The sequence below is a fragment of the Neopelma chrysocephalum genome, unplaced genomic scaffold (genome assembly GCF_003984885.1).
Source record: "Neopelma chrysocephalum unplaced genomic scaffold, ASM398488v2 Primary Assembly neopelma1_147, whole genome shotgun sequence".
In the NCBI taxonomy this organism is placed as follows: Eukaryota; Metazoa; Chordata; class Aves; order Passeriformes; family Pipridae; genus Neopelma; species Neopelma chrysocephalum.
The window spans coordinates 10,837,565-10,858,340 of NW_020897809.1; the positions used below are offsets into that span (position 1 = coordinate 10,837,565).

Consider the following 20,776-nt stretch of genomic DNA (forward strand, 5'->3'; position numbering starts at 1 on the left):
AGGCTGAGCATCCTCCTGCCATCCTCCGCCAACGTGTGGGAGCAACCCAGGCACCCGCAGGCTGGAGAAGAGTTCCCAGGGGTGTGGGAGAACCAGCACCACCCCTTGTGCTGATGCAGTGGGTGGTAAGTTTTGTGTGATCCTTGGTCATCTTTGCCCATGTGCAGCATGAGTGTGACTGCAGAGTGCAGCTCCTGCAGTGATAAGGCATCAAAGGGCTGCTCACGGTGCAGGGGGAGGCAAGTACTGCCCAGCTCTGCAGACCAGAGTCGCTGTGCAGTTTAACCTTCATGGATGGGACTCAGGCAGTGTGCAGGTAACTGGTGAATGTTTTCATGTATGTTAAAATGCACCACGCAGCAGAGCAGTGTTTCATCCTGGAGAACTCTCTGAGCGTCGCAGCGTCTCCTCGTTACAGCATCAGCCAGCATCAGGCTGTATCTGTTGGAAACACAGGGCCACATCGTCAGCAGTGACATCTGTCAGCCTGGCAGTGTGGCTCCTGCTTGTGGGAAAGGGGCCTGGAGTACTGTGCTCATAAAGAGCTGTCAGAGCCTCCTCTGCCTGGATTGTGCTAGAAGTGCCAGCCCCCAACACGTAAACTGAATTATCAGATTAATTCAGCCTCCTTGGTTTTGTCTTCAGGATTTTCCCTGTGAATTCCAGCAGTTCTTGTACAACATAAATCCGAGACTGCTGGAGAGAAGTAACTGTACTCCAATTTTGCTGCGCAGAGAACTGTTGTCACCCTGCAGGTGTTTCTGTATACCAGCATATAACTTCTGTCTCCAAATAAAAGGGAAAGTTTACCTTATGTCTCAGCCATTAACTCCCATGTATTTGAAAATATTTGATGCCATGTGTAGAAAAGAGGGCAAAACAATGATCAGTAAACATCACAGTGGTGATGGGGCAAAGGTAAGGCTCTGCTGAGAGAGACCTGTGAATCCATTCCTGCCCTTAATGTGCTGATGTCCTGAATGCAGAGCTGAGACCACGAGACTGGCCTGAAACCCCTCTCATGAGGAGGTTTGCTGTGACAGTGTGTGAGGTTTGTGTCTGTGTGTAGCTGCTGGGGGGAGCAAATGTGGCACCTTCCCAAAGAAGTGATGTGTGTTTGCCACGGACGTGTCCTATGAGCAAACAGGTACCTGTGTGTCGAGGCAATGAGCTTATCCCCTGCTACCTCCTCCTTCTTCCAACACACATGGGGCACAGCAAAAGTTTTGTTTGGGTGGGTTAATAGCACAAAAATTTTCCCTTTCGATGCAAAGGAACCCGTGGGTTTCCTGTAGCTTTTCTCTGATACGCAAAAAGGGATGAAAGCCCAAATTGAACGAGGGCACTTTGAAGGTCTGGTCCTGTGCAAGCAAATGCAGAGCTCAGCACAGATGAAAGTATGGGAGACCTAGGAGGTCTTTTCCCCCTTCTGGATGGGCTTCTTGCTGCAGCTGCAGGGCGGCTGCCTGAGGTGCAGTGAAAGGCATCTCAAAATGTAACAGAGTCCAAACAGCCCCCAAACCCCACAGTGGAGCAGCACTGCTCCAGTGACAGTCTGCAAGTGGCAGCATTTTGGAGGGTCTTCAAGCTCAGTTCAACTTTAGCCCAGAATTGTGAACTATTTCTTTTCTATGGAGCATGTACAGGGATTGAAGTGATGCTGCATTAGCAGTGGGTGGGAAGGGGCTGCACCTCCCAGCCCACCCTGGTGGTACCTGCACCACAGCAAAGCAATCAGCCCCTCACCGAGGGGAAAGTATTTGCTTTCTCTACTTAGGCTGTATGTAGTCAGTGTCTAATAATATGAGCATTTTGCCATCCCTCTGCAAACAAGGCTGAGGCTGCTGCCTGATTGGTATATCATCTCACTTTCTCTCAGCATTGATTTTCTTGCTCTCCTTATTTGCTTCATAAAAAGCGAGGCAAGGAGCTGGTGCTCGCTTGCTCCCTCTCCCTCCCTCCCTCCCTCCCTCTCTCTCTCTCTCTCTCTCTCTCTCTCTCTCTCTCCTGTGAGAAGCTTTTGGGAGCCTTTATTTTTAGTATGAGACAAACCTTGCTTTATTTCAGGAGAAGCAAGTTGGATTATAGATCCTTTTGTAAATGTGTATGGTGATATTTGCTCCGGTAAGTTATATGCATCTCTATTTATTTGTGTAACTGTACTGGTTGGGGGAAAAGTGGGGTTTTTCAGGAATTGTGAAGCCCACAAAATTGTTTTTAGGCTTGGTTTCTTTGTAGTCTCATGCTGAGCCAAACTGTTCCATGGTTTTTAGATACGTTGAAATATTTTCAGTTTGTATTTTGCTTTCCAGAGGGGGATGCCTGCTTTGAAAACTTGTTTTGCACTTCATTTTACAGCAGACAGTGGACAGTGATGATTAAAGGGAAAAGAAATTCTGATTTATCATGTTCCTTCCGGCATTTTAAATCAAAGGTGCCTCCAAAATAATGCAGCAATATTTGATACAAAAAAGAAATCAGTAAGAGCTATTTAATATTGATCAAGCTGAAGTATGAAATCTGACTGCCTATTACCTTAGAAAGATCAATCTAAAGTATGACAGGTTGGCAGCAACATGCTTTTCATCGAAATGTGTTAATGAAATAACAAAAATCTTTAATTAAGAAAATAGTTTGCTTTTCAGAGTGTAACATCATTAATACAGGTCAATAGACTGTTGCTCTGACTTTTGGTTGCCCTGCCTTTGCTTTGTACAGCTCAGCAGCCTCATTCCTCAGCCCTCTTGGCTAACTTGGAGACCTCTTTGTTACCTGTGAATAACAGCAAGGTGCAGTTATTTATCTCTCTCCGTCACAGCTCCTGGTGAGCTTTCCAGGCAGCACAAGTCAGTGACTGCAATAGTAGGCTGAGGAAAGCAAGATATATAGCTGTAATACTTTCAGACTACATAATACTTGAATTTGCAGCATTATATTGATTAATTTATTGGCACTTTAATTCTTTCATACTTGAATCACGTCCATGGGAGTCGATCGCTTTGGTTTTTCAGAAGTCTTTAAGAACTCCAGCTGTAGCATAAGCTGGAGCTGCTGTGAGAACATGCTTGAGTGTGTATCTGCACGGAAAATCAACAGATTAGACCCAGAATAATCTGCTACTCTCATGATACAAGGGTACACTGATAGGTATATGAAGTGTACTTGGATAAGATATTAGAAGTCTGTAACTGAGTTTATTAAACCCACAGGAGAAGGTAAGGATATTGTGTCTGCCAGCCCAAGCTAAACTCTACCAGAGAGAAATTTCAGATTGGCAATAACTGCTTAGTCATTTTAAGCTGCTTTTGGACTAGTTTAATTGTTCCTTTTTTTTGATGTATTAATTGCACTTACCTTCTCACCTGCCTAAAGAGCAGCTGATGGGAATATTTGGTGGTGTGCCCCTCGGCAGTGAGCTCATGAGCTCTACTGGGTCTGTGCCCTGACTGGGGTAAGCCAGTACCAGTGCACAGCATCCCAAAGGGGGCCAACTGGGCACAGAGCATTCCACAGGCGAGCCCATGCACTTGGTTCCTGAAAATGTAGTTAGTAGGCACTCAGTGCAGTGGCTTTCTGGTGTTTGCATGATTGCTATTTCGTAAGGACCATATATATTTAGACCAGCTGTGTAGCTTGAATGCATGTGCTCGGCACAGTGTCAGAAAACTTGGTACATAAAATGTGCTGTGTGCCACAGTGTTAGAGAACACGGCACAAAACAATAATTGCCTTTTTCACAGTCATTTAACTCCTCAGGTGTGGAGGGCATGGGTGTCTGAGCAGTGCACGTCTCACTTTCTAAGCATACTCCTGCTTGCCTGAGGACAGCGTTGAGCATTTCTGGCTTTGCCAAGCCCTGGTATCTGGCTCAGTGCAGTGTCCTCCAGGTGAGCAGGGTGATGGTCAAAGAGCACGTTTGGGTGACCCTGGAGGGGACAGGGCTGGGTAGTGTGATGAAGAACACAATTCCTGCTCCAATCCCACAAAACCAAAGGCCTGGAGTTTTTTGTGGCACATAACTCATCATAGCAGGGGTGCCAGACTGCCCTGAAGCCAGGTTGTGGTTTATTAAGGAAGGCAGTTGATCTCATCCTAGTAGCTTTGAAGCAGGAAAGGTGGCCTGGGATGGCTTGTTTCATTACAGGCAGGGGCAAGTCTCACCCCTGTCCCTGAGGGCAGGTCGCCAGCAGCCAAGGGATTGTGAGGCACAAAGTGAAAATGTGGTTTAGGTCCGTTGCTTTCCAGACTTTCCCGTGGCTTTTGGCTGAGGAGAAATGATCCCTTCAGCCCTACATTGCTGTCTCTACAGGGTATGGTGAGACAAACTCAGGGAGACAAGGCAAACCTCATGTTGTTCATACAGAAGTCTTCAGTGTTTTCCATCTGTGGCCTTTTGCCCATCCTAGCATTACAACGTGCAGTGCTCCTTCATCTCCAGTTACCTGGTGGTAGCAGGTCTGGGGGCAGCTGCTCCCCAGGCCAGTACCCTCAATCACCACTTGCCCCTCAGACCTTGGGGTCTCCATCACCTCCCCAGAAGTGTGATATCCACTCTGCAAGGTGACTTCAGGCTGATGTGCACACCAGGGCTTGGTGCAGCTGCAGGTTCACATCATTGTGCTTTGCAAGCCTCATGGCTAAAAACATGAGATTTGTGCCAGTGGGATAGAGGAGTCACCATCCCCTTCTAGCAGGTGCATCAGGGTTTGAAAGTGGTTTGAAGCATTATTTTAGGGGTGTCTGGATTCTGGGAGTTTCATTTTCTTTGAGACCTGTCTTCTTGGCTGCTTCTCTAGCAGCTCAAACAGTTCCTAGAGAAATTCCTTAAACTCTTAAAGAAATTGATTTCTTAAATATCTGGCTCCTCCTGAATGCCAGATACTCTTTTTTTAGCCAAGTCCTTGGAAGACTTAATGAGTGTTTTCCTCACCTCTGTTAATCCTTTTCAGATCAATAGGCACTCTACAGGGGTAAAGGTATTTGTGTTGATATTGGATAGCAGCTGCCTGTCATTGCTGGTGATGGCAGGTGGTATTTTATTCTTCATGTCACTCTTGATTAAGAGTTCTGGTACAATTATATGACCATTTTTTCCAGGGAATATTTCCCTGTACTTAGGATGGCAGATGGCAATTTGACCTGGAATTTGGGTTTTCCTGGTTTGGCTTTCGGGCTCTCTTTCCCTTGGCAAGCTGAGCACAAATTGTTTCAAACAGTCATACCCTAGTGAATTCAGCACGTTTGTGCGTGGTGGGCTGGGAACTCAGCCCAGCTAGTCTGAGCAGAACTGGGGTCTCAGGGTCCCTCCTGAGCTTTGCCCGTGCAGGTACGGGATGCAGCCGTGTGGGAGGAGAGCCATGGGTTGGGGACAGGTAAGAGCCACATCCCCGTTCAGCACATCCCCGTTCCTTCATCCAGAGCTGGCGTGGGCAGCCTGGTGTAAGATGAAGAGATGAAGCTGCTGCCTGCCAGCACAGCACACGCGTGTCTGTACACAGGAGGCAGGGCTGCTAGAGAGCCCAGGAGAAATCCGGCTCCTCAGCAGTGCATGTGGTGGCACAGTGCCAGCCCTGAAGAAGCTGGAAGGGCCTGTTGGTGTGTCTGGGCTGCAGGCAGGGTTGGGGGGACATACACCCCTGCCCGGGCTCTCAGGGGCAGCAGGAGCAGAACTGTGGAGCTTTCTCAGCCTTTATTTAATTCAGTGTCCAGTGCAGATGGAGGGTCTGGCTCTGCCTTAGTTCGCAGATGTGGCCATTGAACCTGCAGTGAAACTCCTCGGTAAATGAGATCTGGGGCCAGAGATGTGACGATACTGTGAAGCTCTACAGCTGTCATGTACAACCTCTTATTTTGGAGGAGAAAAAAAAAAGGCAAGGAAAGAAAAGAAAATGAGAAAGATGTGCTAAGCCCTTCTGTAGAGACAGAGGAAGAAACAGGTGAACAGCATGAAGCACCTGCACTGCTGTCTTCCCTCTCCTCTCCAGATTGCCGGGTGGGTGCCAGGGCTGTCTGTCTGTCCGTCCGTCCGTGCAAGGGCTGTCTGGGTGGAGGAGCTCTGCGCCACCTGAACGGCTGCACAGCAGCTCATCTGTCACCGAAATTCCCTGGCGCCGTGGCAAAGCAAATATGCTGCAGCAGGCTGTAAAGCTGTAAACATATGGGCACTAACAACAGATTAAGTGAGTGATTTAGTCAAAGGGGCTTGGTAGATTACCATAAAATGTATCTTAATTAGAAAAGCAATCAAACTTGCACGGAGTCAATAAGGATGAAACATCCCTGTTGGCAACAGTGAGTACTCTGTCCCCCATGCCAAGGGATGGGGATGGGCGGTGGATGTAGCTCATGCCCACTTTGGGGGGTTTGCTGGGGTTTCCCCAATCCAGCTATGGGCAGAGGCTGCCCTCATGCTGAATTATTTGTACTTTGACCCATGAAACCATCCTGTGAGCCGCTCAGAATGAGACTAATGTTGGACTCAGATTCCTTTAACAGCATTAACAAACCAGAAACTGCTGAAGGCGAAAGAAGAGAGCATTTGCACATTTTCCTTAAAACCCTGTACATTTACCCAAAGGTATATTTGAGTGTTTGCCGTGTATAGCACAGCTAGTCCCAGATAAAGGATTGGGGCTTCTAAGTGCTACCATAACACAAATAATTAATAAGTCTATCTCCCTTGCTGTGTCCTTATCTTTTCAGTGAGCATGGCCATAATTAGCTTTCACCTGATTCTGAGTTTATAGCATGTTCAATTGCTTTTTCCATTCTGCTTGTGTTTTCTTTCCTTCCTTATTTTAGTGCTCCTGGCTTTATTCCATAGGCCTGAATCTACTGATTTAAAAAAAAAAAAGCTGGATAATCATCTTCAGCAGTGCAGATGTAAAGATTGCAATAGCCCAAAATATATTGATGCATTAGTGGTTTTATACAAGTGCCTGCTTTTTTTCTTGGGGTCTGGAAGGATTTAAAGTATGTTGGGAAGTGGCACAGAAGATGTGCAGCAGCTGCTAACAGTTGAGAGAAAGGGAAGGATGACTGGTTGTCTCAGAATTAAGTATTTTGAACCATGAAGGAAATGGAGAACATTCAGGTGAGATTTTTGGAAAGTTTTTTTCTTTTTGTGTTTAGAAGCAGATATGGCTGCAGATTTCAGAGAATGTGAATGAACATGGAAAAAAAAAAGAGACAGGCAAGAAGTGTAGAGCAGCACAGTAAGGGGAAGAGTGTAGAGGAAAGAGGACAACTTAAGGTATCCGGATGAAGTGTGTCAGAAGCTAGTGAGATAGAGAACATTTTTATTTCAATTTAAGGACACTGTTATTAGCATTTCCTAAATATGTTTGTGTTTAGGTGTTGCTTTTTATGATTACATGTGGGAAGGAGACCACTGCCATCTCTGGGGACGGAGTATAATAGGAGTGGTGGAAAAGAAGAGGAGAGGGAGGTTTTAATTTTAAAAATGTTTTTTGCTCAAAATGTTCCCTGTGAATTCCCAGAGCTCAGCAAAGCAAATGTTCATTTATAGCCCATCATCTTAATTATTAAAAAATAAATTATTTTTACCATGTGGGCTGATATTTAGCCAGGAGCAAATTCTTATTCCAGCCTTTTGCGCGGGGGTGGGTTCGAGGTCAAAGTCATCTCCCATGGAATTTTCCATCCAAAACTGGTTTGAGATGAGGCAATGTGTGCAATGTTTGGGTCCCACATGCGTGGGATACTCTGGTACGGAGGGCTCAAACCATGTTCCATTGTAAATGGTATCATGGTGAGGCTGGGTCTGGAGCAGGAAAGGAATATCTGTGAAGGTCAGGCTACTGAGGGACACTCCTAATGGACCTCAGTGGCCAGGACTGGGTGGTCCCTGGAGGGCTTTGCAGACATACTGCCTAGAAAACCAGATATGCTTTTCCAAGAGCAAAGCCTTGTTCCCAGTGGTCCTGCTTGTACAGGCGTTGTGGGACTGAAAAAAAAAGGAAAAAAGGGCCAGACATGAACTGAAATAGGGCTGCTGGGTGTGTGAGAAGGGATTGGAGTCTCCAGTGCTTAGCAATTTGAAAGCACTCTCAAATCCTCATGGGGGAAAAGCTGTTGCACCGGATTACTAATCCCAAGGGCTTTATGGAGTCCTTCCCAAGCTAAATAATTTTCACCCATTTCCTTAAATCCGTTTGAGAAAGGAGACAGAGCCGGTGCAAGCGTATGGGGCGTCGGGTGAAGAGGCAGCAGATGACACCAGAGAGCTACACGGCAGCCCAGGGAGCTGAGAGGAAGCTACTAATGGCCTCTGATGAGCACGGACGTGATAATAATGAGGTTAATGCCCTTTCATTCACCCAGAAACATCTTCAAGAATGTATAATCCCAGCTGGTCAATGGGCAATCATTAGGTCATAAATAATACAGCGTGATTGAAGGACAGGAGCCTTTCCTGTAATAATCATTTTCCGTGGGTGCTGACCCAGGGAGGGTTTGGTTGCAGCCCCCACGCTGTGCCACACTGTGGGGACCCAGCTGTCGGAGCGTTTTCTGGTCAGAGGAGTGTTCCAGCCTCTCAGTTCCGCTGTGTGCATCTGTCACCAGAGCAGAAAAATTCTCCTCTGGAGCCCAGGTCTACCAAGTAGTGCTAGGAAAGGAGCTAAACCTAATGGAAAGAAAAAAGACACAAATTAGGTGAGGAAGCAGTCCCAGCAGCCATCAGAAAGTGTTGCCAGGGGGCTCGACCCACCTGGTGGTGCCTGGTGGTGATGCTGGGAGAGCTGGGGATGGGGCTGGTCTCTCCAGCTAGCAGAGGTGCCTTGTCCCAACCCCAGCCCGGGGCTGATAGTGTGTGCACTGTGTACAACACTGCTTTTGCAAGCTGGGTTTGTGGTCCCCTGCCACCCAGTGCTGCAGTGGACAGGGTATGGTGTAGTCTTGGTTGTCACTGAGCCCCCGTGGCTTTATCGACCATCAGAGGCTTAGCAACATTAAGTTCGGGGGCACTTTCTCTTCACAGAATGCTTCCCGTGTGTGGATGTCACTCAGCCATAATGTAAATCCCTGTGATTATTAGAGGGAGTAAATCCTACTTAGTAATAACTTGGGTCATGCTCTGTATGCATTTATATTACATCATTGGCCATTTTAAACCCATATGCTTTTAAACCCACCAGCAAACAGGGAAACAAGCAGCCATCCAACCTTTTTTATTTTGTAATTAAATGTTTACACTTGTTACACAATAAATCCCATATAATCACGCTGTAAAGTCTGCACAAAACCTGTGTTTTCAGGAGGGAGCAGGAACAGAGTTACATTTATTCATTAACCTGACTGTTTGCTAGGTTGTTGCGTATTACCTGTTATTAAAATAAGAATTAACATGACCTGTTAGAAAACCTCTCCTTTACCTCACCATGGCTTTCCTTGGTTTAGGCTATGGTGATCACATGTGGTTGATGCCAAAGCAGCTCATGAGACAATGTGGGCATGTGGGGGGACAGCTGGCACGGTCGAGAGGAAGGGGGCACAGCCCAGGAGTGGCTGCTCTCCTGGACTCTGGGCACTTGTGATGCTCTAGGCACTGTCACAATATGGATTCTCATAGAGACCACCATGGTTGTTATTTTTTGCTGGCAGTCTAGGACTGGAAAAGCTCTCAGGCCCAAAAAGGAGCACATGTCTCTGCTGCAGTGACATATGTCACAGCATGAGTCATTCAGGGATTATATGTGCATTTCTAAACATGTCTGTCCAACTTGTGCTCCCACGTCCTTAAAAGAAGGGGACACAAAGCAGGAGTTGTGGAGAGGAAGAGCCGTAACTTCCAGGCTGTTCTGCAGCCGGAGGGGAAAAGGGCTGCAGGCTGTAGATACTCCTGTGATATATCCCAAATGAGGCCATGTACACCAGGTAATTACTCCAGGTGCTCCTAAACCTGTCTGCAGCACATATCTGTGTTTGTTGTTTCAGGGAAGACTTGTTGCCAATCTGTCAATGTCCTTGTGCAGAAAGCAATTTATACAATAAATTAAAATAACCCTCAGGCCCTTGTAAATGTTTACCTCGAACCTTTGACTAATGGTTAGAGGGGCTGGGAATGCTCAGCATCTCTGCCCTGCTTGTGTAAGTACCTTTGTCCCCCCTTTTCATTTCACTGAGTCCAAGAAGAGATGCTCTAAATGTGTCTCTATTTTCTGGCTGTTAACTCTTCCATGCATGCTGCCAACCTTAGCATTAGCTTTCAACTGTGTGGCTGACCCATTAAATACTGGATGAAACACATCTCATCAGCTTGCATTACATTTTGAACTTAATAAATAGGAAAGGCATTACATAGATTCTGTCTGGCCATCTGGAGGAACAATGTTCTTTACCCCAACGAATGGCTATCTAATCCTCTCATATACAGTTGGGTTTTATTCTATTAAAATATAATGAGGAAAGACTACCATACCATTATGTGGTGGAGCTAAATGGGATTTTTAGAATAATCAATGGAAGATGAATAAAAAAGATAAAGGTTTTCTTCAAAGAAAAAGAGAGAAATCTGTCTCCTTGGGATTAAAGTATTGTGGAACCAAATTATTATAACATGATCTTTACTCACTAAAAATACCCCAATTTCATTTCCATAAATCTTTCCATTAAAAATCAAATGAAGTATTTTGGCTTTTTTAATTTTAAAAATGCTAAGCATTAAGTGAAATGCTGTGCTTTAAACAGAGGATGCTGCGGGGTTCCTGCCCGCCGTGGGGTCAGGTCTTTCCATCCAGCCAGCAGCATCAAGGGCTGCTCTCTGCGGGTGCCCTAAAATGCCAGACAAGGGTTCACTGTTGCAATGCCCCAGCGAAGACCCCACAGCCATGTGAGGAAGTTGTAAAGCAGGTTGATCTCCTCCAGGTGGTTGGCAGTGGCCTATGTGGTTCTTCATGCCCGAACTCTGAGTTGCTCCCTCATCCCTGGGCTTTTCCCTCCACACAGGCCAGGTCTGGACAGGCACAGGAGTGTTCTTAGCAATGCTGCTGTTTATTTATGAGGACGGGACGCTAAATCCCAGCAATTTGTGAAGTATTGCTTTAGGGTTTATTTCTCAGCAGGGGTAGAATATATTTCAGCTTTCTCCCTGTATAACTGTTGGAGGAAAATGACTCCTGCTAGTCATCGCCTCCCCCCCAGCACTGCGTCGGCTGCGATGCCATCCACCTCCAATTCATCAACCAGTCAAGTTGATATAATTAGGAATTCCAAAGTCAATAATCTGATAATCTCCAGTGCACAAAGGCTTGTATGTAGGAGAAGTGATTCCAGGAAGTCTGCAGCTCAGATCCGTGCAGGAAAAATGCCAGATTTTAAAAAAGAAACAGGCAGAGACCCGGAGGAGAGAGTGCTTCCTAATCCTTCACTGGTGACATATTTTGGACCATCAGCTCTGCAGTAAATGTTTCCCGTACAGTCATTTAGTGCCTTCGTACCTTCCCTTTACAGCCTTAATAATAATGTTCAATTACTGGTCTGCCCTATAAATAAATAATCTCAGTTTAACGAGACACTGCTGGGTGAGCGATGCCGGCTGAGGGGGGACGTCTCTAGAGCCCTTGGAGGCGCGTGCTCCCTCCCCGCTCCATGCCCACCCTTGTCTACAGTGAGCAGCAGAAAGTGTAAAGCAGTAGAACGTTTGGCAAGGGTTTTGCAGTCTCTTTATTATGGCAATATGGAGAAAGGGAAGTCTTACATCCAGAAATGATGCCAGGAAAATAGGTCTTTTTTTTAAAACACTCTGAACGTGTAAAATGACTAATAATAGAGTAGGCGTTTTGAATATTTCAGGTTGCTCTTTAAAAAGTGTCAGGAGTTCCCCTTGGCTTTTCAGTGCTAGGGCAGGAGTAGGGGGCTGCGGGGAGGACCTCTCTGGGAAAGCGTCCAGCAGGTTCATTCCCATTTTCCTCCCTCAAGCACAAGGGAAAGCATTGGAGACCAACCCACATAGTGAACTATGTCTCTCACAGCTTGTTTTTGGCCACCACAGCTCCAGGCAAGAATAATGCGCTTTTTTTTCAGATCTTGCCCTCCTGGAGGACTCACCGAGGAGCCCTCAGGCAGAGCAGGGTTCTCCCCTTTCCGGTGGGATAGATTTGGGGCACACCTTCAGCATGGCTCCATCTCATCTGCCAGCAAGCTGCCAAAGGCTGCTGCACAGGGCAGACGTGCTCCCAGAAAAAGCAAGTGGTTTATATAGAAGTTTCATCAATTTTAAATGACAGCGTTATCTTCCTACCGGGACGTTTTAGCTGTAACATGTGCTACATAAGCCTTTTAACTCGCCTTGTCAGGAGTCATTCTGCCTTCTCCTGGTGTGCAGAGTGAACCTGTCGCTCAGCAGGCATTGAGGGGAATTGTCGGAAAGCCAAACACGGAGAAGCAATGGAAAATGATCCCATTTTTCCCTTCCACTGTGGGATGTGTGATGTCCAGGGTTGTGTGCTGAGATGCAACCAACTGTCTCATGCACAGCTGGGACGTTGGCTCCCTTAGGGCATCGCACGCCCTGAGTCCCTGGCCACTAGGGATGGCTGGGTTGGGAAACAAGGAGACCAGCCTTGAGCCTGGATAAATAACAGCACCTAAGTACCAAATTAGAGGATCTATTGCCGTTGTGTTGAAGCCTGGCACTGGAAGAAGGGAGCTGATCCCATAAATCACCTGATGAACCTTTTCCTGGCCTGCTCTGGTGTGAGAAGCATGTGCTTTGCTGGGTATTATATTGCTGTTTTTTTCTTAAAGTGCTAGGGAGCCAACTGAACTTTAAAACATGTTCATCTGATTTGACAGGGAAGATTGTTTATTGTTCCACAGTATCGTAAAGAATGTAATTTCTCTTGGTTTAAGTTAGACTATGGGATTTACCTGAGTTCCTGACAAAAATATACCAAAGTCCAGGCCAAGGCTGGAAGTCATAAAGGGAATATCACTGTAACAGCAACAGGGGATGGGATGCTCATCTCTATACAGAAACTCACTGCCTTGTCACAGACGTGTCTGAGTCCATGAGGAAGAAGGGTGATCTTCCAGCCAGGCTGGACTGGACATGGGAGACATGCATTGCTGGGGAGCACAAAAAATGTCCCTTCCTCTCTCTTTCCCGTCAGTCTATGGCCACATTGGGCTTGTTGATAACTGCTTCAACAGTGTACCTCGAATGAGTGGGATGCTTGCTTGGCGTGTTATCCCACACGGAATGTGGGGTAAACAATGATCCAGGCTGTGGACAGGCATTCTCCATTTCCCTGCAAGAGTCCAGTTGCATGTGAAGGCACCAACCTCCCCACTGCATTGCAACGTCAAGGCAATACCTGCAGCTGCAGGAGGGACGGGATGCACAGGGGATGGCAGGGTTTGCCTTGCTCCCGTGCCAGCGGGCAGGACTAGCCTGGCACAGCCATGGCAACAAGGATTTGTTGCCTCAAGGGCACCGTGTTTCTCCATGACTGCTCCAGGGAAGCCAGCACAGAACTGGCCATTGGGGCTGAGCTGTGGGAGGCAGCAGCCATGCGATAACCAGGGGTAACTGCATGCGGGGGAGATTTATCTCATGTGAAGGGGAGAAGCAGTGTGCAGGCACACTGCTGATAGGAGTGGTGCTGCGTGTGGATTTATAGGCAAAGAGTAAATAGGAACACAGGGAAACACTTTCCCTTTCTCCATAAACTTTTCAATTTCAGAGAGGCCAGGTTCAATAAAATTATCTCGCAGATGGAGGTTTTATTGAATCTGGCCCATAAAGCTCCCATTATGGGGTTTACAACTGCCATTTACACAAATCCTGCTATAATAAAATACAGTGGTGTTTACAGCATCCCTGAAACTGCCACAGAATTACTGTGTGCACAAAAAACAGCAAGTAAATCTTGGCTTATTTCATTGGGCACTCCTCTAACAACATCAAGCAGCACAACCTGGGGCGGGGTGGGGGGGAAAGGGAAAATGCAGAGGCAAGAGGAGAAGGAGAATTACACCACTGCTTCACCAAGATACCCCAGGGAAATACCACTGATTTACAGCCCTCACTCTGTTCTCCCTTGATGCAAAATGTAAATATGCTTCCAAAAGGTGCTTCGTGGCCTCAGCATGCAGCTGTGGTGACTGGCTGGGCATTATTGGCAGCTGGGTGATCCCATCCATCAGCAGCCTCTGATCCAGCCATGGCAAGGAGCCAAGCTTGAGTTGGCTGAGGCATTGCTGAAATTTGGTATAAAAGTCTCCAGCTGTGTCCTCTTTGCTTTCCCACCTGCCTTGTGGGTGCTGACTGGGTGAGTGGAGCAGAATGTGTGCTGAGCAAGGATGGAAGCTGGTAGTTGTGCCTGGAGGGTTTGCTGAACAAGTGAAGGCATCTGAAAAGCTGCTGTTTAAGAGCTGAACATGGGGCTAGAGGGTGAGTAAAGGCTAGATCTGAACTATTTGAGGGTCAGAGACTCCAGGTGGCCGAGTCTGCTGTCAGAGGTGCTCTCAATAGGAGAGAGGAAAAACTGGGAACTCTGAAGGAGATACTTTCTGGGAAGGAATAGCCTGAGCTGTGTTTTTGGGCATGGCTCTATGTCATTGGTGATAAAACATGGTGACATCCATTATGGTGATTTCCAATGCATTTCAATTGCGTCTCTTTCCTCTACTTGTCCTCTTGCTGAGAGCTGTAGCTGAGAGGTGATGGCTCTTCCTTTATGCCAGGTTGGTCTCAACCCACAGGCTTTCAGTTCCTGCTTTATAAATCACTGTTAATCTTTGTGCCTCTCTATGTACCTGCAAAACATTTGCATTTGCAACTCTGTTAATTAGGCCAGAAAGCAGGTCAGGTTTCTCTCCTGTTCTCCTTAATATATTGTTTTCTTACATCACCTCACAAATTAACCTGAGGTGATTAATGTTGATTTTCCGTGCTGTGCTACATGTAAGGGCAGAAACTTCTTTTGTGTACAGAGGAATCGTCTTATTTAGGATGAAGGAACACTGTTTAAGTTATAGTGGCACATACTTAGCAAGTCAATTCATAGTAAAATTCAGCTTTCCTTTTTTTCAGTGGGCTCAGGAAGAAGAATTGATTCAATCAAAGTTTTTATTAACTTTCCTCCTCATTGGGTACCTAAATACCTTTGCAAATCTATCCTCCGTATGTGATATGCCCTGATCACGTTGGAAGTGAGTAGTGGAGGGGAACTTGCATTGTTCTCCTGTTATGCCGTGTGCTCCATCATGCTCAGCACATCACCCTGCAGCTGGGGAGGGTCTCCCCATAATAGGAGACACCCCTATAATCTGGCAGTCTCTGGGGAAAAGGTGCACAGGCAAAACTGCTTCAGCAGCTGAAACTTAGAGCTTTGGTTGTGCTGTGAATTGGAAGAACTAAGATTAATGTTGTGTTTTGCAAAGCCCTGTGCAGCAAGAATAGATCTATTTTTTCTATTTATTATACTTTTTAGTTCTTTATTTTGCCATTACATCTACTTGCAGCATAATTTTTCAGTGTCCAAAACCATGGTTTTTCCCAGATGTGTGTGCTGTTTGGTTCCTCAGGGTTGCTGACGTTTAGCTTATTTAATTGTGGCTGGAATCGGGCATTTGATTGTCATTTCCCATATCTACCCCTCTGTAGATCTCATAGTAACTCTGTTACAGCTGATGGAGTTACTTCAGAGCTATAGTGCTGCATTGTCCTTTAATTTAAATTACAACTGCATAAATAAACTGTCCCTACTTCTACTCGGGGTCTTACAGGGAAGCCTGTGTCAGTGATATTTTAAGACACTTATGCCTGCTTCCAATTTCTCTGTTTGAACCCTTGGTATAAATGCTGATGTGTCTCTGGCCTTCACACTGCCTCCTTCACTTTTTTCTCTCCTGGAAGATTAAGATGTGGTATGGGTTTGCATCAGACCCACCCAAGCTCTTTGTTCCTTTCCAATTTGCCTGATTTTTATCTGAAGTTTGGAAATTTTTTTTCTGCTTTGCTGTCAGTTTCATGCACCTTTATATCCATCTTGGATTATGGTACTGATTTAATAAAAATAATTTTTTTTAAAAAGTGGTTTTTTGCCAAGTTCATACATCAACTGGAAGAGGGGCAACACAATTCTGTGTTTTGCCATGCAGTGGGATGGCGGCCACTTCTTGGTCTACTATTGCTACTCTGGTTGCAACTTGTGAATACTTCTTTTTGTTTTGGTTAAGACTGACTCATTATGCTCAGTCAATATTCATCCTTCTCTTCTTGTCCAGTCTCTCCTGTCAGTGGGATGATTTAAATAGCTACCTGGGTTGTGAATCCCAAATGGGGTTTAAGACAGGAGGGGAGGGCTGAGATGCCTGGCATAGACAAATGGTGGTGCTTCTGTCTGCGTGGCAGCAGAGCTTCACTTTTCATGGTTCTTTGCATCTGCTTTTGGGAAGGGTGCAGGAGTATTGTGTGACAATGCTTTGAATGCAGAGAGTGATGGATAACCTGACCTGAGGGGGCTGGTGCTGCAGCAAGAGCTACTGCGTGGATCTGCTTGTGGGGGTTGCCATAATGAAATAAAATAAAAATGTTGTTTGTTTTTGACAGCTTTTTGCAATCTTTGCATTTGCAACATGCGGTGGGTACTCTGGAGAGCTGCGCCTCAGTGTGGACTGTGCAAACAAGTCAGAGAGTGACCTCAGCATTGACATAGCCTTTGCCTACCCCTTCAGGTAACCCCGGCCGGCTCGCGGCGGTGCGTTGGCAGGGAGGCACTCGGGGGCTGGGGTGGAACCCGGCTGCAGTGGGGTGTCCCATCATTTATAGCAGCTTTTGATTAAACACCAATCTGGGCTTCCTGAATTTTCCTCACAATGTCGTTTAGGCTCTGGGTGTGAAGGAGGAATGAACTTGGCCACGCCTGGTCTGGTTGGGTCTGTGGGAACCTCTGGGAAATGGGGGCTCAGCGAAGGAGAAGAGAGCATGCAGAGCCCTGGGAAGGCCAGGACAGCTTAGGGGGTGGAGAATGGCAGGAAAGGAAAAACAAAACGGCACATCGACCCAAGGAAAAAAATGGGGATAAAATATCCATTAACTGTAGTGTAGCCATTAACTAAGCTGGAAATGAGGGAGGATTCCCATCCGTTGGAGTAGCAAGGGTCTGAAATAGCTATTCCATGGGAAGGGGAAGCAAAAAACCCAAAACCAGTTTGAACCATAATTTTGAAATGCTTTTGAAAATTTTACTAATTGCCTGTCTGCATCTTTCAGTGCCTGACTGCTTTAAACCTAGTGATTTAAGAAAACAATTTTTATGTTGTTTAAGTACATCTGAAAGCTGTAGTGCATTTAAATATATATATATATAAAATGTTCATGCTGTTTAAGATCCTGCTTCAAAAGAACATCGACAGTCTTCTGTTTTAAGAGATGTCAGTAGAAACTGTTCACTTCTATAGAAGTGATTTCTTCAAGGAATTGATATGATTAAGAAGAGGATGCATAATCCAATCTCAAGTCTAGTACACTGTGACTCTAAAATTATTATGCTTCCTTGGGAAATCACATGCTGTTTTGCTTATGATTATTATGCACAGACCAGACTTGAAAACATCTATTTCTTTAACATGTTCTAAAATATAGCATATTCCAAACAGTGGGAACTGAATTTGTTTCCTTGAAACGTTGTCTTGTTTGACACATATTTATTACTCAAAAAAGTCACGGTTTCTGGTATTACAAATGTTTATTTTTGTCTTGAACTTGTCTACATTTTCTTTCATTTCTGCTTGGTATGCCTAAGAGAGATCCTGAAAATTGAGTTATGTGAATTTGTAATTTGATTCACTTCCAAATAGGTCATTTCTCCAACATTCATTACAAATACGCCCTACAGTGAAGTGCTTTTAGTTTGCATGATTATAAAATAGTATTTTATGTTAAAAGTTAATAAAAGGGAGAGAAGTAGCCATCAAGTATCTCCTGGTGTTTTACCAGGCAGCTTGACCATCTCTCCTAGAAGGAAGTGGCTGGATCTGCAATTTCCCACAGTCTTGCTTATTAGAAAACTGGAATAATTGATGGGTAATTGTTACATTCCAGCATGTTGCAAAGATGATGCAAAATAGGGCTTATCTGCAGGAGGGATCCAGCTGAGGCTGTAGATGGCCCTTGAACTCAGCATGCACAGATGGGGTCTGTGGCATATGCAGTGAGGTGGTTGGCTACATGGTGTAAATACACCTGGAATGTGCAGATGAGAAGGGAGATGACGCTTATCCAGCTGCTGTTTTGGGAGAAGCATAAAGATACTCTGGTTTTGTGCAATCTGGGATTTTTGTATGCGAACCTGAGGCACGTGCAAAAGGTGTCCAAAGATGTGCAGACTAGATGGGGCAGCAGATGCGTGCCTGGAAAATCTGGCCCAGTGCTACCTGTGGAACTTGGAGTCATCTTATTGTTTCATCTAAATATTCCTGTGGCTTCCTCATGTATTTGCTCTTTTTGCTTTTCTCCAGTGCTCCCTCCACAGAGTGGAGGTGGGATGCTCTAAAAAACAGAAATGAGATTAATTGGGAAAGGTAACATCTCTTAGTAGAGGAGCGAATACCCTTGGAAAAAGCAAACGTTTTAAGTTCAGGCTCCCTCATCAAGACTGTGCTCCTGAGGCTCATATCCCTGCATGGGCACGTAGGCTTTGTGTAGACAGGATGAGTTTCCCACCAGTTGTCTTGCATTCAGATCTGAACAAGTCCGTCTTCACATGGCATTTTCCTTTCAAATGCCTTCAGAGTCCTGATTATTGGCTGTCAGCTGGGGGAGGTGTAGGTGGAAGGAAAGGATGCTGCTGAGCACCTGACACCCCACTGCTGTTGTGGCTGTCAGCAGTGACAAGCTGAATACCTGAGCACTGTTTTTTATGAGCTGCTCCTTCCAGCATGACTTGAAATGAAGAAAGCCATGCAGCTGTGCTACCAGCTGCTTTCGTTCCTGTTGGTGTGGGTTTGAGGCTTTGTTTTCTTCTCCTAGAAGATGAACTGCTAGACCTTGGCGAGTAGATGACAAGTGTCAAGAGCTTTAAGCAGGTAAACAAAGTGGTAAGGCTCAGCAGGGCAGCTTAGCAAAGCAAGAAGACTTGGATGTTTTGGAAGCGAGATTGAAGGAGCCTGAAAATGTTCCCAGTAAAGCAAGATCAGGATGGGGACTGAGTTTCCCAGACTGAATGGAGGGGGCACTGCACTTGTGACCATGTACTTCTGGGGCCCATCACCTGAGATAAAGAAAAGGAAGGTGCAGGAGGGCAAAACCAGTTCTAGTGGGGTCTGGGGATGTGTGATTAAAACATAGTGAATGCCAAGGCAACTTCAAACCAGTGATTCATGTAGCCCCAGGCCAGTCTTGAATGTACTGAAGAAGCATTGCACTCCACAGCAGGTAGCTCCAGATGCTCCTGAAACAAAGGAGCTTCTTCGTACCTCTTACTGAGATTTTTTTTGAATCTCCAGCCTACAAATTTCAAAAGTGTCCAGCAAGCAATATAAATTAATTCAATAGCAATCAATAATACTATTAGAGCTCCGGGCTCGTGCTGCTGGGGTGTGGTAACCACAGAAGAGTCTCTCCAATGTCACTGCTGGGTAATTGACCCCAAATCTGGCTCCACCATCTCTTCTGGAACAGGAGACGAGGTGGATGCTTTTCCATCCACAACTAAACTAATTCATTTAAGCTTTCTGCAACCCACATCCATGAACTTGTAGTCACCCTGTAATGTGGAAATAAACCTGTAGTCCAAACCCTAATACCCTCCAGCGGTGTCTCCTGGACCTCTGCCACACTTTTCTATGGATCCTGCCAGAGTCTTCCATGCCCAGGCTGATATTCATAAGGATGTTTCAAATATTCAGTGGAAGTTTTCTCTCATTTCTGCCTGATTCTAGTTTTATTCAGAAGAAGTTCTTTCCTTCCTTATGCTTTAAAGCACAAATCAGCCATTATTCTGCATATCTGTATATGCATTTCAGAGTCTTTACAAGTTCAAATATGGAAAAAACTTCTGATTCCACACTAGCAATTTTTGTCAGCATTAGGATCTGTGTTTAGTACAGTATCTGTTGCAAATTTGGCACATATTAGGATGCTCATCAGCTTTACCCTCACCCCAGAAATGATTCTTTGAGGGGTAGGGGGCAGGAAATCAGCATCTTGGAATTGTTTGTTCCTCTTGCAGTCCATCACCCTTTCAGATTGGATTTGTCACTCATCCAAATGCCCTGAAGCAATATTTTTTTTCTGTAATAAGAGGCCTGGTAAAGGTCCTGTTTTTTTATTATTTTCTCTGATCCCAGCAACATTTTTATCTTGTACTTTGCTATTCCTTGGTGTTGCTTTGATAGCAAGTGATGGAATAGTATACCTACTCTGCACATATTTGTTGGTGGTATTCATTGTTTTAAGGTGCTTTTTCACCAGTTCTCCTAAAATCTAATTTTTTTGGTTGCTTGACTTACTGAGTCTCTACTGGAGATTTTTCGCTACGTAATTATTTGTCTCACAAACAGAACGTTTTACTTGTAACTGACAGAGTTGCACTGAAAGGTTTGGGCTTCTTCAACTGCTGATTTAAATGAACCTTTGCACAGCAGAAGTGCTCTCAAGATGATGTGCTGTGACAGGTATTCTTTGCTGCTTTGTGGTTACCTCCTGTCCTGGCCAGGGGAGGAATGCTGTGCCCAGGCCCTGCCTGTGGGTGATGCTGATGAGGTCTGTGGCTCATGTGAATCCCCAGAGTGGAGATGTGTTGTT

The 20,776-nt window shown here is 45.6% G+C and overlaps 1 protein-coding gene across 2 annotated transcripts in view; it reads left to right on the forward strand.

Annotated features, from left to right (window-relative positions):
• SYNPR (synaptoporin) overlaps positions 1–20,776 on the forward strand; it is a 103,010-nt gene that overhangs the window by 57,363 nt on the left and 24,871 nt on the right. The window contains exons 1-2 of one of the 2 annotated variants that reach the window (XM_027700740.1): positions 1,941–2,124; positions 16,580–16,704. In XM_027700740.1, coding sequence (XP_027556541.1) covers positions 2,101–2,124; positions 16,580–16,704 — 149 coding nt within the window. In that variant the 5' untranslated portion in view covers positions 1,941–2,100. Of the gene's footprint in view, positions 1–1,940; positions 2,125–16,579; positions 16,705–20,776 lie in introns of those variants that run through there. The other variant, XM_027700741.1, reaches the window with a different exon arrangement.